The sequence below is a fragment of the Phoenix dactylifera genome, chromosome 12, assembly GCF_009389715.1.
Source record: "Phoenix dactylifera cultivar Barhee BC4 chromosome 12, palm_55x_up_171113_PBpolish2nd_filt_p, whole genome shotgun sequence".
Classification (NCBI taxonomy): domain Eukaryota; kingdom Viridiplantae; phylum Streptophyta; class Magnoliopsida; order Arecales; family Arecaceae; genus Phoenix; species Phoenix dactylifera.
The window spans coordinates 12,272,631-12,291,774 of NC_052403.1; the positions used below are offsets into that span (position 1 = coordinate 12,272,631).

At 37.9% G+C, this 19,144-nt stretch overlaps 1 protein-coding gene and 1 long non-coding RNA gene across 2 annotated transcripts in view; one reads left to right on the forward strand and one right to left on the reverse strand.

Annotated features, from left to right (window-relative positions):
* Window positions 1-19,144, forward strand: part of LOC103696445 (DEAD-box ATP-dependent RNA helicase 40-like) — a 41,254-nt gene that overhangs the window by 900 nt on the left and 21,210 nt on the right. Inside the window, exons 2-3 of the mRNA XM_039132601.1 lie at window positions 7,047-7,397; window positions 10,174-10,448. Of these exons, the coding sequence (XP_038988529.1) occupies window positions 7,047-7,397; window positions 10,174-10,448 (626 nt within the window). The remainder of the gene's footprint in view (window positions 1-7,046; window positions 7,398-10,173; window positions 10,449-19,144) is intronic.
* On the reverse strand, window positions 1,492-7,040 carry LOC120112764. Its single transcript, XR_005514427.1, has 3 exons — window positions 3,297-7,040; window positions 3,064-3,201; window positions 1,492-2,519 (listed from the first exon to the last, which is right to left on the reverse strand). It is a non-coding gene; the product is annotated as an uncharacterized LOC120112764 (long non-coding RNA).

Below are 19,144 nucleotides of genomic sequence, written 5' to 3' on the forward strand. Positions count from 1 at the left end.
AAAACATTTCTAGAGGGATTAATGACGTCCCAGAATCTATTATGGTGGATTAGATGTTTTTCTTCTGCGACAATCCCACCCGCTGAAAACTTCATGTGCCTTGTTAAGAAGGTGATTTTTCCAAGATCTGTCAAAGAGGACTTAGCATTTAAACATAGTAAATACGGTGTTTTAATATTTTTGATCTTAAGGATGATGATGGATCAAACAAGGAGACACTAAAAATCTTGATAGAATTTTTCTTGCCTTTCCAGCAAAAGACGCGGGGGTTGGGGGGGGGGTGTGGAGCTTTTCTTGCCTGTTCGTATTTATGGGAGAGCGTAGAGTTGGTGGTGTGGTTGTTCAATTCCCTACCTATCTGTAGATTATTGTTGAGTGATGTCTGATGCTTTTTTGTTAAGATTGATCGGCCAATGCTGTTTGGTCTGCATCTGTGCAATTGCGATGTACAGTGAAGTAAGGACTCCACTTAACCGCCTTGCTTGGTTTGAAAAAACAAGGAAATCTTTATATACCCAAGCTTAATTACTTGCCTTTTTTACTTTAGAGTCTTTGGAACCTACTTAGGAAGCAACTAGAGATACATTAATTTGAAAGAAGAGAGTAGTTAGGTTGATTCACTTCTGCAGCAAGACAATGCATAGGTATTTTGAAGTACAAATTGCTAAATACCCTGTAGATAGAGGCAAACTAAAAAGGATCACCAGAAAAGGTTTAAGTACTTGTATTGTGCTCTTTACCACTACTGGCTGGTACAGGTAATGAAATATTACTAGGTAGTATATAGCTACAATTTTGTATACCAATTCTGAATATGTCAGCAAGAGAAGATATCGTGCAATTTTAATATTTACTCTTTTCATTTTTTTTCATAAATTGATTCGCAAAATCGTGCAATTTTTTCTTTGAAAAAAGAAGGATGTTTATTTGATTTTCTCTTTAATATACTGATCATATATTTCATTCAAAAACCCGGTTTACATCTTCTCCATGAAACTAGAACTGTGGATATGGCTTTGCTAGAGAGTAGAGTCTTTCACATCATACACTTGTATTTTTTTACGTAAGATGATCTTTATGACGAGCATACATCACCTCTATTGCATACTTTTTGCATTATTTTTATTTTCTGTTTTTCTGATTTGTCCTGTGTTTGTTTTGCTTCTCCTCAGGGTGGTTCATCGGTAACTAGAATCAATAAAATGGGCAAGCAACCAAGAAATCTAATGTTGAGGTATTGACATCTATTATTCAGTGCTCTACACTATGCAGGCAATTTATGATTCTGCCTGATTTTCTAAGCATGCATTTCTGTGATGCAGGTTGCTGCAGCTCCTGTATCGGCTCCACTTGCAAAATCTGCTAAAAAAGGTTCATTTTTTCTTCACTAATATATTTATATTACCAGGTTTTTCTGTCTTGGTTATTCTTTTTCTTTTTGATTTCTAAGAGATCTGCCATGTTTGATGATCAGGCAAGAGGGATGCCAAGGAAGCAATAGAGAAACCAGTGAGCGCAAAGAAGCAGAAGAGAGAAGTTGAGCTGGAGAGGGGAAGCAAGAAAAGAAAATCCTCACAGGAGAAAGTGCTTGCTCCCTCCAGTCATCGCTGAAGGTCATTTTCTTCCCTGTAAAAAAAATAGTTTATAATGTTTCTGGTCTTGCAGGTGCTGTCAACAATGTTTCTGGTATGCATGGCACTAAAATAAGAGCTAAGAAAAGCAGCATCGTTTATCCGTACTCGCTGTACTAATGCTTAGCTTGTTAGGGGTCCCCCCTCGTCCCCTACCACCGCCACCACCACGTCAACATGTCCACCACGTTGTCCTCCATATCTCTTAGACAGAGGTGGTGGAAGATTTTGGAGGCCAGCGTGGTGGACATGTTGACGTGGTGGTGGCGGTGGTAGGGGACGAGAGGGAACTCCTAATAAGCTAAGCATTGGTACATCCAGTACGGATAAACGATGCTGCTATTCTTAGCTCTCATTTTAGTGCCATGCATATCAAAAACATTGTTGACAGCACCTGCAATACCAGAAACATTATAAACTATTTTTTTTGCGTGGAAGAAAACGACCTTCAGCGATGAGTGGAGGGAGCAAGCACTTTCTCCTATGAGGGTTTCCTTTTCTTGCTTCCCCTCTCCAGCTCAACTTCTCTCTTCTGCTTCTTTGCGCTCACTGGTTTCTCTATTGCTTCTTTCGCATCCCTCTTGCCTGATCATCAAACATGGCAGATCTCTTAGAAATCAAAAAGAAAAAGAATAACCAAGACAAAAAAACCTGGTAATATAAATATATTAGTGAAGGAAAAATGAACCTTTTTTAGTAAATTTTGCAAGCGGAGTCGACACAGGAGCTACAACAACCTGCATCACAAAAATGCATGCTTAGAAAATCGGGCAGAATCAGGAATTGCCTGGATAGTGTAGAGCACTGAATTATAGATGTCAATACCTCAACATTAGGTTTCTTGGTTGACTTGCTCATTTTATTGATTCTAGTTGCCGATGAACCACCCTGAGGAGAAGCAAAACAAACACAGGATAAATAAGAAAATCAAAAAATAAAAATAATTTTTGGCTCGTGGATCGTGAAGATGCTGGTAGAAAAAACGAGGGGAAAATTTTTCTAGTGAGAAAAGAGGAGAAAAAACTATCTTTGCAAAAAGTATGCAATAGAGGTGATGTATGCTTGTCATAAAGATCATCTTACGTAAAAAAATACAAGTGTATGATGTGAAAGACTTTAATTCTCTAGCAAAGCCATATCCACAGTTCCAGTTTCATGGAGAAGATGTAAACCAGGTTTTGAATGAAATATATGATCAGTATATTAAAAAGAAAATCAAATAAACATCCTTCTTTTTTCAAAGAAAAAATTTCATGATTCTGCTAATCAATTTATGAAAAAAAATGAAAAGAGTAAATATTAAAATTGCACGATATCTTCTCTTGCTGACATATTTAGAATTGGTATACAAAATCGTAGCTATATACTACCTAGTAATATTTCATTACTTGTACCGGCCAGTAGTGGTAAAGAGCACAATACATCAACTTACCTATGAATTCATCAACCGGAAAAAAAGGGAAAAGAAGTTAGCTATGAATTTGTCCGATTGCAGCAAAAATCAATGGTTCTCAATGATAGGTTGAAGTGCAATCTTCCATCCTTATCAGATCCGGTGTTTCCTTGTCACCTGAGAGCTCTGGAAGAATCCAATTAGCTTCCATAAAATTCTCATTTTTCATAAACCTAATGAAGTGCTAGCTCCATTCAAGCCCATCAACATACCTGCTCTTGACAATTCACGTATTGCTTCGAGAAGTAGTGTCCTCATGCCAACTTTTGTAGTGCAAAAGATGCCTTGCATATTTCATCCTTGGATGATGCTTTATGACCGAAAAGAATTGCTTTGGCAATAAAGTTCCTTCTTTGCTTTCTTTGTGCTTGTGGGATTTAATCTTGCATTATACCTGCTAGTCAATGACAGAACTACACTACAACAGCTGATATTTCTTCTTCTTCTTCTTCTTCTTCTTTGAAAATGATTAGCAGCTGATATTTCAATTGCGTAATTGTTATTGGCAATATGAAGGCACATGACAAGTATCTTTTGACTCTCATAGAAAGGCCTTTTGAGGATGAGCCATGTGGATTTGTTTTCATCTTCTCCTTTTTTGCTCGCCTTATTGGTTCTTTATGCATGTCCTACCATTTTGCATCGGGCTATGCATGAAAAGGTAAGCATGCCCAAATAAGCTAGCAAACCTCATGCCCTCCACGTCTGATCAGCATTATCTATCAAGTTATGCTTTTTTTATTTCATCAAAAGAAAAAAAAAGTTGTGCTTTCTTTATTTCATCAAAAGAAAAAAAAAATTGTGCTTTCTTTATCAAAGTTTGAAAATGATGTTAAGTTCCTGTTTTTACTCGGCATTGCTCCATTTAATTGGTGTTGGATTTCTATCCAAGACAACTTGGGCTGGAAGAGGGATTTACCTGTAATACAAGGCTAGTAAGCCACTAGGATTTGCCGACATGATGATCCAAAAAAAAAAAAAGCATGATGTTATGTTGATTTTACGTAGCTTTTTGTGATGCAAATTTCTAGTAATTAAACACTATGCAACCAATCATCAAGATGACTAGATAACTATGTAATCATAATACTATCAAGTTTTTCCATATTGCTACATCCTCAACCCTCAACACAGCGAGCATAATTTCTGAGAGGAGTTTGTTTCCAATTTAGAAAATCATCTATACTTCATTTAGACCAGCCTAATTAGATTCCTTTGTCTAGTTTGAGAAACCTTTTTTTTTGATGCTTTTGCATAATATGAATATTCATCGAGTTCTCTTGGATAATGCAATTATTGTGATTGCAAACTAGTTACTTCTATCTGGAAAAAAAGCATCATAACGATGTTCCTCGAATAATGTTTTTAGCCAAAATTTTGATAATATGGATTGTTGAAGAATTGTGTGCAATTTGATATTCACGGTCTTTGTCGTTCCCTAATTGACTGCTTACCTTCAACTTGAAGCAGCTTAGTGATTAGTGTAATTTTAAATTAGGCATCCCTGATAATTACTTATAAACGTAGTTCTACTCATTAAGTGTTTGAAATGCAGTCATTGTCAAGACATTTAAACAAATGCTAAATGAGGCTTTTTTTGGTCAAAATTGATGGTCAATAATTGCACGGATGTGATCATTTTTCCTTATCTTTGATTCACAATACAGAAAAATATTGAAGAGATACACTGAGATATATGTTGGAGAGTCAAAACAAGTTGGATGATTTATTGGTATGCCTTGTTTTTGTACCTTTGTAATCAAGACAACAATAACTAGATAATAAAGTGAGGCTCACAATGTTTTATGTATTAGATTGTTTAGCGATAAGGAGTTCGAGTGCATTAGATGATGTTGGAGAGATAATTACTTGAAGTCAAAATGAAATAACACTGGGATCCTAAGTATAATAGAAGTGGAAGTTGCAGTAGGATTGAAGTGGTAAGGAACTAACTGATTAACAAGGCATCACATTTTTCATGAAGATCTGAGTAGGCTTGAGTAGGGCGAACAAGCTGGATTTGCATCAGAAGGGCTAAGAAAAATTTGGAGAAGGCTTAAAACATCGTTAATTGGAGGTTGTGAGAAATTGCTAAGGCTGACACTGATTGAACGTAGCCGTTCATGAGCTTGAATGGGATGAGGGCTCTTCTACTGTATTGTTATATGAATCTTCATTCATATGCTTTCCAAAGTCGATTATACTTTCATATTTCCATCATAAAACTGATTTTGTTTGTGCAATGCAATTTCATCTCTATTACTAGTGTAATGAGTGTGTTGCTTCAAGTCACAAAATTGCAGTCTATTGGGATTTCTTGTAAATATTTACTTCATTCTGATGTCTTTTGATGTCCATCTACAAATATATAGAGTATTGTTGTTACAGGCCTTACCTGAGCATTGATAGCTAATATCAAACCCTTCCATTCCAAGATCGCCGGCACCCTCATCCAAAACAAAACATACACACACAGACATGCACCAGTCATTATATCTCCTTGAGCACATTCTATTATACTTTCCTTCTGTCTTTGCTCATGGGTGCTGGCTGAGCTACACTTGCATGATTTTCTGAATTTTTGTTTGATTTGCATTTTCTTTCAACACCTAGAGGTTTCTTATTTATAAATGCATGCCTTCTCATGGCCTACCTTATCGATTATAGGATTGGAAGTGATATACAGAGATTGACTTGTGATATTGGTAGAAAGGATTCAACCTAAACTCTATTCAAAGCAATTAGTTGTGACAATAGCATTGCAACTGAGTGAATTTTAGAGTCATTGAAATTGTGATATGCCTATGCTAACCATGCTTTGTATATGTGTATCAAATTAAATAAATTTAGAAGACTGATTGCTTGCTTTCTAAGAAGTTTGACTTTGGTATATGTTAGAGTTATTACATCATAGCTAAGTCTAATTGTTTCTTCTATGCCATATGGCTGGTATTATAGGTGTTCACATTCTTCAAATAATTTATTGTATGAATAAAAGTACACTGAATAAAAATTGCCAGAGGGGCATTCTCTTTTTCTGCATTTTTATTTCTATTCCATTTATTGATGCCTGTAAGTAATATGCCATTTGTGGGAGTTCATCTTAAATTATATTAGTTAATATCCATTAACTGATTTAAATGACCAAAGGTTATCTTGGATCAAGTTATTTGTTTTCTGTTTCAGTTGTCAGTTACTTTTCCATCTCTCTCGTTTGAAATATCCAACCAGACATGAGCTATTTTTTCATTTTTCTGTTGACCACACTTTCCCCCCTTCTTTTCCCACGAAGCAAACAAGTCCTAAGAGTCCTAGTTTACTTGATTAACTTATGTAAAATCTGCAAAAGGGTTTGTGGCTGGTCACTAGGGTTTCTGGCTACTGTCTTATTTTTGGTTATCCTATTTTCTTTGAAATTCTTTTTAAGGAGGTGTGCAGTTGGATGTTTTAGAAGCTATCATTCATTATGAATGACTGTTATCTCTGTAATCCAGCCTGTCGGCTTTTATTTAATGCCAACAGGAATATGCAGAGAAAGAAAACTTGGGAATCAAGTTTATCTTGTTCACCAGGATGAAATTAATTTTAATTCCTAGCTATACCTGTTTTAACAATGTAACATTGCGTGATATTCTATATCTGCATAGTTCACAATTGCAAGTGGAATATCTGCTTACCTGACATGAATAGGAGAATATAGTTTGTCCTTGAGGTTTAGCTTCTTCGATTACAGGAAGATTCACTCTAGTGACAATTGGAACATCAGATGTGGTGGAATTTGTCTTGCATGTTAGATGGTTGTTTCGTTGTGAAATCTGAAATCCTGCATCTAATTGTTAACTTTATTTTACTTTTTCATAGGATTTTTCTTATTTTGGATTAGACAAGATATCCTTATTTTCATCATCATGTCTATTTTTATTATATTTTCTGTTTGAAGGAGCTATTTTTATTGTATTCAGTGTCTATATGGAGGAGATCCAAAGGGTTCTCAGCTAAGAGAAATTGAACGAGGATCAGATATTATAGTGGCAACACCTGGTCGGCTTAATGACATCCTGGAGATGAGGAAGATCAACTTCCACCAAATTTCTTTTCTTGTGCTTGATGAGGCAGACCGTATGCTTGACATGGGTTTTGAACCTCAGATACGAAAGATTGTGAATGAGATTCCTCCACACAGGCAGACTCTCATGTACACAGCAACTTGGCCTAAGGAGGTGAGAAAAATAGCTGGGGATCTACTGAAGAATCCTGTTCAGGTGAATATTGGCAGTGTTGATGAACTTGCTGCAAACAAATCTATCACACAGGTGAGAATGATAACTTATGATTTTCACTTTTTTGGTCATGAGAATGTTCAATTCATGCAGAGATTTTTCCTGTTAATTACCAATGAATTGAAAAAAAATTTGTATAGATATCTGATCGTATGTTAGTGATAATTACATGGGTGCTATAATCATGCTTTTCTACCCTATAGTTGCTTGTTTATTTGATGCTTAGTAGATTAGTGGGAAGTGCTACCTTGATTATGGTATGTCGTACTATACCGAAACAAATGGTATCGGACGTACCATACCAGTATCAGTTCGGAACCGGTACCGGTATCGGTGGCGTACCGATATTCGGTATGCCAAAAGAACCGTATACCATACCGTACCGATACTATACTAGTGTGGCACCAGTACGGGGTCTGGTACCGAGATAGCGAACCTTGACCTTGATGAATTTTAAGTTAGGGTTTTGCTAGCTAATAGACAAGCTTTATATGTCTTTATGGCTGGGTGCGTCATTTGTAAAAGGAGAGTGAATTAGAAGAAACACAAAAGGAGATGGTCTGCCAGTTTCTGTTATGGATGTCTCAATTCCCTGACAATTACACATAGAAACCATTTGCTTACTGGGCTCTGCCTGTTTTGTTTCTTGAAGCAAATGAGTCTATAATGATGTCCAACCCTTAAAACAAACTTATCGAACCTCTAAAATTTGAGCAACTCAGGTTTTCCTGGAACTCATCTTAATTTCCACCCTTTCAAAATCCAAGATCGTTGGGCACACAACTGCAGAGGCGTTGGAGATGGGGACCTCAAATTTAAAGGAACTTAGCAACGTAACACTGGAAAAATGATGAGATTGAAATATTATATTGTGCAGCATGTCTTTGACATATGCCATAGCAAAGCTAGTATAACAGAAGAATGGCTCACAAAAACAATCTTTCTAGACTGTAGGACATTTGAGTTAGTGCTCTTGGGTAAGTTAACCTGGAAAGAGACATGATGGCAGTTTGAGCAGTATTCTGCCAATTGTGATAGTGGAACTAGTGCAGGTGTCTGACAGACTAGTACTTATGTGTAGAGACTACAAAATAATCTGTTGTATTCTACTGTTAGATCTAGGAACCATGGTCTGAGAGTTACTGTAAGACACTTGGTTGTCCAAAGCAATTTGTTATGCAGTTCTCAAGACAAATGGTTAGGTAAGGCCACATTGACTTCTGTTTATCATTTGTTCTATAACTCTGGGTCCTCTACTTGCAGCACCACAACATGGTATGCGTTGGACTCCAATCAGTAGTTACTGTTGGAGGTCTCATGGGCCAAAACTGGAGGTGTTGGTCAGAGGTTGCTCTGAAGATACTAGGATCTGGTTATCAAAATGAAGAACAAAGGGACTCTAGAAAGAAGAGGAAATAAAGAGATGAAACCAGGCAACATTGAAGAATTGTTTACCTCGAATGCGAGTGAACAGAGTGCAGATTACAATATGTCTTTTAATTAGTAATATACATCATAGGTCACATGGTAACATCATAAGAAACTTTTTAGCAATAACAAAGCTGGTATGTCATCTCACTATTTAGTGAAAAATAAACAACGTCCTGTTCCTGTTTCTCTCTTAACTAATTGCAGTCAAAATATTGAGGCAGCCTTGCGTGTCGCATTTCGTAAATGTCCTAAAAAAAATTGAAAGGTAGGCATGTGGAAGAGCCTAATCAGCCTATGTAAGTTGCCTGGTGAATTAAAATGCTGAAATGTGGTATCTGGTCTCAATTAATTCAGTGTTAAAATAATACTAAAGATATAGTGATTCTATATGTGTTGGTACATCAGCTTTCAAACCTTGCAAAATCAGCATTTATAAGAATCTTTTCAGATGGTCGATGGGGATTGTCAGCTTCAAAAATATTCATCCCATCTATCATTTTCATGAGCGATGACGCACAATTATATATTCTCATATTTGCTGTTTATGTGCACAATTATATGTGCGTTTGTGAGCTGCTGTGCATTATCATTTTCATTGTGTACTTGTTTGTTCATGTGCATGTGTGGACATGATATTCCTGCACTGAAATTGTATCCTAACCTCATTACTGTGGGGAAAAATAAAATATCTTGGCATACCTACTCGTAATGTGTAAATCCTTGGCATTGGTGGCTTTTTCCCATGTGTAAAAGCTATGTTGGATAGTCTCATTCAAGATTTGCCTGAAGCAAGTTTCCTGAATCTGAGCCAATGGAGCAAGACCTACTTCAGTGCATTTTTCTCCCTTGTGGAAATGAATGCACGTGTTTGTATTCCCATTTTTCATTACATTTTGGCAGGGTACTTAATTATAATAGCTTGTTGGATAAAGGGTCCGACATTGAAATGTGTAGAAGAGGTATCATATTTTTCAACTAGAGTGGGGCTGCAAGAACATTCGGTGCTTGCTAAATGCATTTCTAATTTAACACAATGTGCTCACCTAATGCGCTGTACTTTGGCTTTAAAGCTTGTACACATGTAGTTCATTAACAGATTTCTTTTTTTTTTTTTTAAATTTGGTTTGGCATTGATTTTTGGCATATCAATCTCCTCCACATCCTTGAAAAATTAACCTTAGCTTCTACATTTACATTTTTGTAAAACTATTTCTTAATTTTCCAAAACTCATGTATTGTGGACTTGGGCACCAATACCTTGCTTCTGTCTGATTTGGTGAGTGCTCTGGAGAATTCTTTGACCTGTCATTATTTGTAATCCGTTACTGTTTTCTACATACCTCTTACCTTCCGTGATAATGGTGCTTATGATATACAGTACGTGGAGGTGGTTTTGCCCATGGATAAGCAGAGGCGCCTGGAGCAGATTCTTAGAACCCAAGAACGTGGATCCAGAATCATCATCTTCTGCTCAACAAAGAGGCCGTGTGATCAGCTGGCCCGTAGTATTCGTAATTTCGGCGCTGCTTCCATTCATGGCGACAAGTCTCAGGGTGAAAGGGATCATGTCTTGTATCAATTTCGCACAGGGGAGGCACCGATTCTAGTTGCTACTGATGTTGCTGCGCAGGGACTTGACATCAAAGATATCAGGTGTGAATTTCCTTTTGGTCTCGTATTGTACAGATATTTTACTTTTGAAGGCGAAGTTGAGGAAATGCTTTATTTGTATTGTCCGTGAGTTAAAATTTGGGTCATACCTCCTTTCCTACAATCAGCTTATGAGTTTATTTTGCATATATGCATGCTTTTGAATACCCCTGTCATTCTTCTGGTTTAATTGTTACCTTTATAATTATTTATTTACCCTCATTCAGCATTAGTAGTTCAGTTCATCCTTGGCAGCTCAGTTTTGCCAGGAAAGCGAAGAAAGCATAAGGAGAGGGGGGTGTTAAAAACTACAGGATGTGTGCATATTCATCTGTCATTCTTGCTTATGATCAATCTGTGCTTTCTCCTTTTCATCTACTTTCCATTGAAAGAGATGCTTGTCCATAATCATCATTTGTTCAGTTAGTGAACTTTTGTACATATCTTATGGTCTTTGATTCAAGCATGATTGTATCAGTTCTAACCAGGGCCGGCCTAACCCTTAGGCAACTGAGGCGGTTGCCTAAGGCCTCGGCCCAAAGAAGGCCCATCGCAGGAAATGCCTCAAAGATAAAATGGAAAAAAAAGGCTCCCTGTGAATTCGCCTTAGGCCGGCCCACTGTAGGGAAGGTCTCAAACACAAAACGGCCTGAGGCCCCCAAATACATTGGGCCGCTCCTGGTTCTAACATGTAATGATTCCTCTTACCTCACAAAGACTGTTCAGGGAGATCATGAAAAGGATTTATTGAGTTCAACTAGGAGATTGGAGACTGTTTAAGCAAAGAACTCAATGCAAATGCTGTACTGGCCTTGTGGCATGTGACATTTTAGTCCATCGATACTCTGTTCTTTCAATGGTCTTGTTACTTGTATAGTGCAAGTTTGGTTGATTTTAATGCACATGTTAGCTTGTTATCAGGCATTGCTCTCTCTCTCTCTCTCTCTCTCTCTCTCTCTCTCTCTCTGTGTGTGTGTGTGTGTGTGTGTGTGTCTGTGTGTGTGTGTGTATGTGTGTGTCTGTGTCGTGTCTGTCTGTGTCTGGGGTCATCGTGAATTTTCTGAATTTGGTGTGCAATAACATGTTCACATATGTAGATTTTGTTTTAGAATTGCTTCTGATCTTGATGTTTATGTCAATCCAGTATCTCTAACGTTGTTGTGAAGCCATATAAAGCATTTATATCCATCCATTTTTCCTACCTGTGACACATGACCTCATGTACTTATGGCCTATGTCTTGAATGTGGGAAAAATTAAATGCGCACGCGGCCGAGTCTCGATCTGCATGCGCGTTTGGATTTGGAAACGGCTGGGCGCTAAAGGAAAAATTAAATGCGCACGCGACCGAGTCTCGGGCTGCGTGCGTGTTTGAAAATTAAAATGTCGTGGGCATTTCGCTGGCAGAGCAATTACCGTGGACGCGTCCGCAAAATGACCCTAATGCCCCTGCTCAAACATCCCTATATAAATCTCCTATTTCATCCTATTATACACGAAAAAATTACAGAAAAATAGTAAAAAAACTATGGAGAAATTTTTCTTCCTCTTAGCCACTTCCGATTTTTGTTTTTACATTTTTATTCAGTTTATTTTGTTCTTTTCATTCTGCTCTTTGCTGGATCTGCAAGTTCGATTGGGTTCGTTTTGACTTCTTCCGAGATATGCCAAAGAAGAAGTTGTAGGATCGTCGTATCTCAGAGGAGGATTGCCGGGAGACCCGTACGTGGGGGCAAATACTTCTTTGGGACAGCGTCTACGCGCTTCGACCTGCCTTCAATCAGGCTACTTTCTTCTACCTTTATTTTTAATTTAATATTAGTAGATTTGTAGGATTTGAAATTCTATTATATAAGTTTATTAAATGCATAGATTTATCTTGTGCTAGAATAGATTTATTTTGCATTAAAATAGAATTATTTGGATGCCGAATGATATATATATATATATATATAACTCCTTTTAAGATTTTCCATTAATTGCATTTATAGATTTATTTGTTTATTTAGATAATATATTGCTAACAATCCAAAGAAGTATTTGATTATTTTTTTTGTTAGTAATATATAATTCATTAAATCCTTTATTGCAATTGTGGCATATTAGATTTTAATTACAATAATCATTTTTGCTAGTACATAATTGATAATAAATTACTCTAAAAAGGTAATAATTTGTTTAACCTCCAAGAGGTTTATTATACCTCCATTTGGACTCCAGATCCCATTCAAACGGAAAATTTGGAGATTGGTTAATACATAATAATTAATTCAATGAATTGACTTATTAAATCTCAATCAATTATTCTAATAAAGGAATAAATCTTTTAATTCGTTGAATTGACATATTAGATCTTAATTACAACAATTGATTTGTCATAAAATTAGTAATCAATTATTCTAATAAGGCAATAAATCAATTCTATTATATAATTCATTAAATTGATATTTTAGATCTCAATTAAAATAATTGATTTACTACTACTAAATTAGTAATTAATCATTGCTAATTTGGAAAATTCAAACGAAAAATTCTGAAATTAGTTAATCCACGGTATCTAATTTAAGTTTGCACTTAGATTATTCTAAAAATTGAATTTGTGTGATTTCTAGTGACTATATCTACTAACTAATAGTGTCTAAGAAAAGCTTGTCAAAAAGGCATACGCGCCTAAGAAAGGTTGGTACTTAAGTGAGCCTAGTGCTCCACCACCGATCTGAAGCTGATCTGGCTATTAGTTTTTTTGGATATATCAATTAGACATCCAAAGTTCAATATAAATATTAGTGCAATCTTTTGACACAGATTTTTTGCCTTCATTCAGGTGTCTGTCTCTATTCTATAACCCTGATTCTATGGCTTCAAACACTAGTGATCATCTTAGTGCCAAACCTAAAAAATTTGATGGCTATAACTTTAGGAGGTGGCAGAACCAAATGCGGTTCTGGCTCACCACATTAGGGTTAATCTTAGCCATAGGTGAAAGTACTACTAAAGTTGATAACGGGTCCAACCCAACTACCTGTTTCAACACTGAACATTTTGCCTCCACTAGCACACCCTCTAGGACACTTGATGAGATAGATTATCATTGTATCCATAGAATCCTAGGTGCCCTTTCTGAGAGGCTGTATGATATCTATTATACAGCCAAGAGTGCCAAAAAACTCTGGGACATCCTAGATAGCAAATATGGTCTTGATGATGCTGGGGTAAAGAGGTTTAAGGCCTCCGACTTCAATAATTTTAGGATGGTGGACTCAAAGCCTATGAATGACCAGATTCATGATTTTGAAACCCTGATCCACCAGCTTAGGGCTAATGGAACCAATTTGGATGAATCATTCCAGGTAGCCTGTCTGATAGATAAACTACCTACTTCCTGGTCTGATTTTGCTAAGACCCTTAGCCATACCCAAGGAGTTCTCACCCTAACCCAAGTCTTGAACTCCATTAAGATTGAAGAGCAGCACAGGCTCAGGAGGAATACCTCTACTGGACCCAAGAATGATGCATATAATGTAGAGGCCCCTCCTAAGAAAAATCAGAACAGATCCTTCCGTAAGAATTTCAAAAAGAAATTCTACAACCCTAGAAACCCTAACCACCACTACAATAGGAAACCTATTCAATCCCATGAGCAGAAGAAGAAAGAGGAAGGTGGTGGTGGTGCTCGTTTTTATTATGTGTGTAGTCGGACCAACCATTTGTCTCCCCAGTGCTTCTATAAGAAGACTGCACCTCTTCAATCTAAGAAGAAGGGTCCACACACAACCAGTGCTCAAGTCAACATGGTGACTTCCGGCACTGGCTCCTCTGAGACAGCTTTCAGGTCTGATTTCTTCACTCCTGATGTTAACATGACTTTACAAGCACTTGATTGGTGGATTGATACCAGAGCTGGTATTCATATTTGTTCGGATCGCTCCTGGTTTTCTTCTTACCAGATCTCAAGTGGAGGAGCTGTGATCATGGCAAACAGCTCGGAGGCGCGTGTGCTAGGAGTATGACGTGTGGACTTCAAGCTTACATTTGGAAAAGTCCTGTCACTACACGACGTCCAACATGTTCCAGTTGTTAGAAGAAACCTCATTAGTGGTTCTTTGCTTGTCCAGCAAGGCTTTCGTCTTGTTTTTGAGTCCAATAAGGTTGTAATTTCTCATGGTGTAATGTTTATTGGAAAATGATTCCTTAGTGAAGGATTGTTCAAGTTGAATGTAATAGCTCCTTCAATAAATGAAAATCCTTTGATTATGAATATAGAACCCCCTTCTATCTGGCATGGTAGATTAGGTTATGTAAATTATAATTCAATTAAGCAACTTATGAACCTAAATCTAATACCAAAAAGTGATCTTAAGAACCATGAGAAATGTCAAATTTGTGTAGAAGCCAAACTCCCTAGGAAGCCTTTTAAATCCGTTAATAGGGATTCAGATCTATTAGAGTTGATCCACAGTGATGTTTGTGACTCTGGTAGAACTTCTAGGGGAGGTAACAGATACTTTGTGACATTCATAGATGATCTATCCAAGTTCTGTTACATCTATCAAATTAAAACCAAGGATGAGATGCTCAGCAAATTTAAAATTTTTAAGATAAACCAACAGGAAAAGAAAATTAAAATCCTTAGATCAGATCGGGGAGGTGAATATACATCTAATGAGATAACTCAATTTTGTGAAGATCATGGAATCATTCATGAAGTGACTGCTCCCTATTCTCCCCAATCAAATGGAGTAGCAGAAAGGAAGAATAGGACTTTAATGGATATGGTGAACTCCATGCTTATAAGCTTAGGAGTGCTAGAGAATTTGTGGGGAGAAGCTTTAGTTTCAGCCTGTTATATCTGAAGGAAACATTTCCCGAGTTGTCCGATAAAATCGAACGCCAGGCATGAAAAATCAGTTTTAATTTTTTTTTATTTTATTTATAACAATTATAAATATTAAATTTAACTTTTATGTAAAATTACCTCAAGCCCACAGCGGAAGTTGGTCGAGGTAATATGGATCTGGATCCGGATCTAGATCCCTAAAAGTAGCTCTGCGAGGCCTGGATCTGCAAGCCCTCTACTTCGCACGCATGTCAAACTTCGCAAGAAGGTTGGATGATGTCTTTACTCGTGCAAAACAATCTTTTGCAAAAAGGACCCTTGGAAGAAAGGAAAACTAGAAAAAGGACCTTCCTATTTCTTTCTTTCTTCTCTTTCTTTCTTTCTTCGGTTTCTTTCTCCCGTTTGTTCACAGCACGCCTAGGCTGAAGAGACACCCGTCTCTTGATCCTGATCACAGAGGAATGGAAGGGAGGAGAGGACGCCGGACCTGGGCCGAACTCCAAACCACCAGAAAGAGAGAGAAACTCCTTCCTCACTCTTCTTCTTCTTCACAGAACCAACCTATCTCTCTGTCTCACGTTTTCTTCCCAAGAAATTTTTTTTCTCTCTCTCCATTCGAGAGGAAACGGTGGCCTACAAATAGGCCAACGCTGAGAGGAGTCAAGAGGCGTAATGGTCTAGCGTTATTGAATTCATTCATTATCAAATATGAATAAATTTGATAACGGTTGTTTCAAAAACAACCATGGAATAAAACAGCGATTAATGCCTATTATTGCCGGATTTCAAAAATCAAACTGGACTGGAATGTTGGCGGTTCAAAACCGCACATTCCGGTCCAGTCGGCCGTCTGGCCGGAGGCCGGTTGGCCGCGCAATCCCCGGTCGGAAGGGTTGCGGACGCGTGAAACAGAGAAGCTCTGTTTCATGCGTCCCAGGTGAGTCGCGGCTCACAAAAAAAATGCTAAGGGTCCATGTGAAGGGAGTGGTCCACGGGTCCATGGCATTTATTCACGGTCAGCAACCTGGGAAAAGTCAACTTGTGATACAAATGGGTTAGCCCATTTGATCATAAGTTAGTCTATTTGGTTCTAAACCAAATTTGCAGTCCATTTGAATGAATTTTTGACCCGAAAAAATTCCACATGAGTCTGACTCATAGGAGATTCAATTGGGTCTAGTTTCGGCTCGATCCATGTCCGACTTAGATCAGAACAAATACGAAATTAAATCCCAATTAAATCATGATCGAGCCCAATTACACTAATTTAGACCCAATCAAATCCAATCTCAACAATTGAGTCCTGATCAAGTTCAATTATATTAATTAAAACTTGATTGACCCGAAATACAGACTTAATTAGTTGTTCATCCATGAAATTTAGCATGTACCTCATGTTCAGTGCTAGCTGAACATAGACAGAGCCAAATTCCAAATGACCCATAATTTAATTCTTAATTAAATTGGGTCAAGACCTTCCTACTCAGCTTGACTAATGTGCGTGACTCCGATAGGTTCGAACACTAAGCCGGTAGTACATGGACTACTCCATGCACTAATCGAGGTGACCATCTAGCAATGATACCCGACGTCCGGATAGGTCAAATATGCAAAGCAACATTCAAGAACCTAGACGTATGGTTGTTGCATAATTCATCCCTATGACCTTCGATGCTCAAGATGACCTCAGAGTGGACTGTCGAACTCTGGATCCGGTCATCCATAGTATATTTCAATTAATCAAATCAAGTGACCATCACTTGGTTTACCCTGGCCAAGGTTTTACTGAATTGAAATACAGCAAGACATCAACTCCTCTAATCTGGAGGGTCAATCCCATCTTGACTCGTACACAGACTTCGCGAGTACTTGACTGCACCCAGCATCCTTCCGATCCCTGAATTAGAAATTCAGGTCATCCAGTGCCTAAGTACAGTGAGTTGCTTGCAAGTCACCGTGACAGTCTCAGGTCTAAGGGGTACTTATGCCCATACGTTTTACGAGCTAACTCCCGACAGTGGAGTGCTACGCAGGTGAGGCACTATTCAGTGACGATGTACTCCTACATCTCACCTGTATGCCATACAGTGTCTCCACACTCCTTGGTTTAAGAGGACAACCAACTAAATGGCACACAACGACCTATACTTGACATAGCTATCGTCCAATTGACAGCTCGTCATTTGGTCGCGAACTGGTTTAAGGACTAAATGATAAAATCTCTTTTATCCACTAAATTAGTCCTAAGGACTTCATCACAATACACAGGAGTTCAATTTGAAGATGTAACACTTGTGATGAATAGAAAATTGCCAGAATAAATTTTTATTCATTTTAATAAAATATATACATAATCCAATTTCTTACAATTAAAAATTGGCTTTGGGACACAATTCCCAACAACTCCCACTTGGACTAAAGCCAATTTGTACAGTATCTTATACCCATCTTCGATTTGTGATAATCGAACTCCTTTACAGAAAGGGCTTTAGTGAATGGGTCAGCTAGGTTCTCCTTTCCATCGATCTTCTGAAGATTGACGTCACCTCGTTCCATGATCTCTCGTACAAGGTGGTAGCGACGCAGAATGTGCTTGGTCCTGTGGTGAGACTTTGGCTCCTTTGCTTGTGCAATGGCTCCAGTATTGTCACAATACAAAAGAACTGGACCGTTGATTGAGGGAGCAACACCAAGTTGATTTACAAATTTTTTGATCCAAACAGCTTCCTTTGCCGCATCTGATGCAGCAACATACTCTGCTTCGCATACGGAATCGGCTACTGAATGCTGCTTGGAACTTTTCCAGCAGACTGCTCCTCCATTCAGGATAAACACAAATCCTGACATACTCTTACTGTCATCATGGTCTGACTGAAAACTAGAGTCTGTAAACCCCACAAGTTTTAAGTCAGATTCTCCATAGATTAACCATTGGTCCTTAGTATTTCTTAAATACTTAAGGATGGTTTTCACCACCTTCCAATGGTTCTCACCCGGATCAGACTGATACCTACTCGCTACTGCTAGTGAGTAAGCAACATCCGGTCTTGTACATGTCATGACGTACATAATAGAACCTACTGCAGAAGCATATGGGATTCTACTCATACGCTCTCTCTCTTCGGAAGTTGTCGGACAATCTTTCTTAGAGAGAGAAATTCCTTGGCCTATCGGAAGATAGCCCTTCTTGGAATTCTCCATGTTGAACCGCTTCAACATAGTGTCGATGTACGTGGATTGGGACAATCCAAGCAACCTCTTAGATCTATCTCTATAGATTTTCATCCCTAGGATGTAGGATGCTTCTCCCAGATCCTTCATGGAGAACTGTGATGACAGCCAAAGTTTCACATTTTGTAATGCAGGAATGTCATTCCCAATTAAGAGAATGTCATCCACATACAACACAAGAAATGTGATCACTGAACCGTTAACCCACTTGTAGACACAAGGTTCTTCTTCGTTCTTAACGAAGCCATATGTTTTGATAGTTTTATCGAAACGTATGTTCCAACTTCGAGAAGCTTGCTTAAGTCCATAAATGGACTTTTGTAGCTTGCATACTTTGGACTCGTCTATGGATGTGAAACCCTCAGGTTGTATCATATACACCTCTTCTTCCAACTCTCCATTTAGAAAAGCTGTTTTCACATCCATTTGCCAGATTTCATAATCCATATATGCTGCTATAGCTAGCATGATCCGAATAGATTTTAGCATTGCCACGGGGGAAAAAGTCTCATCATAATCGATACCATAACGTTGACGATACCCCTTGGCAACCAGACGGGCTTTATAGGTCTCCACCTTTCCGTCTGCGCCTCTCTTTCTTTTGAAGATCCATTTGCACCCTATGGGTTTTA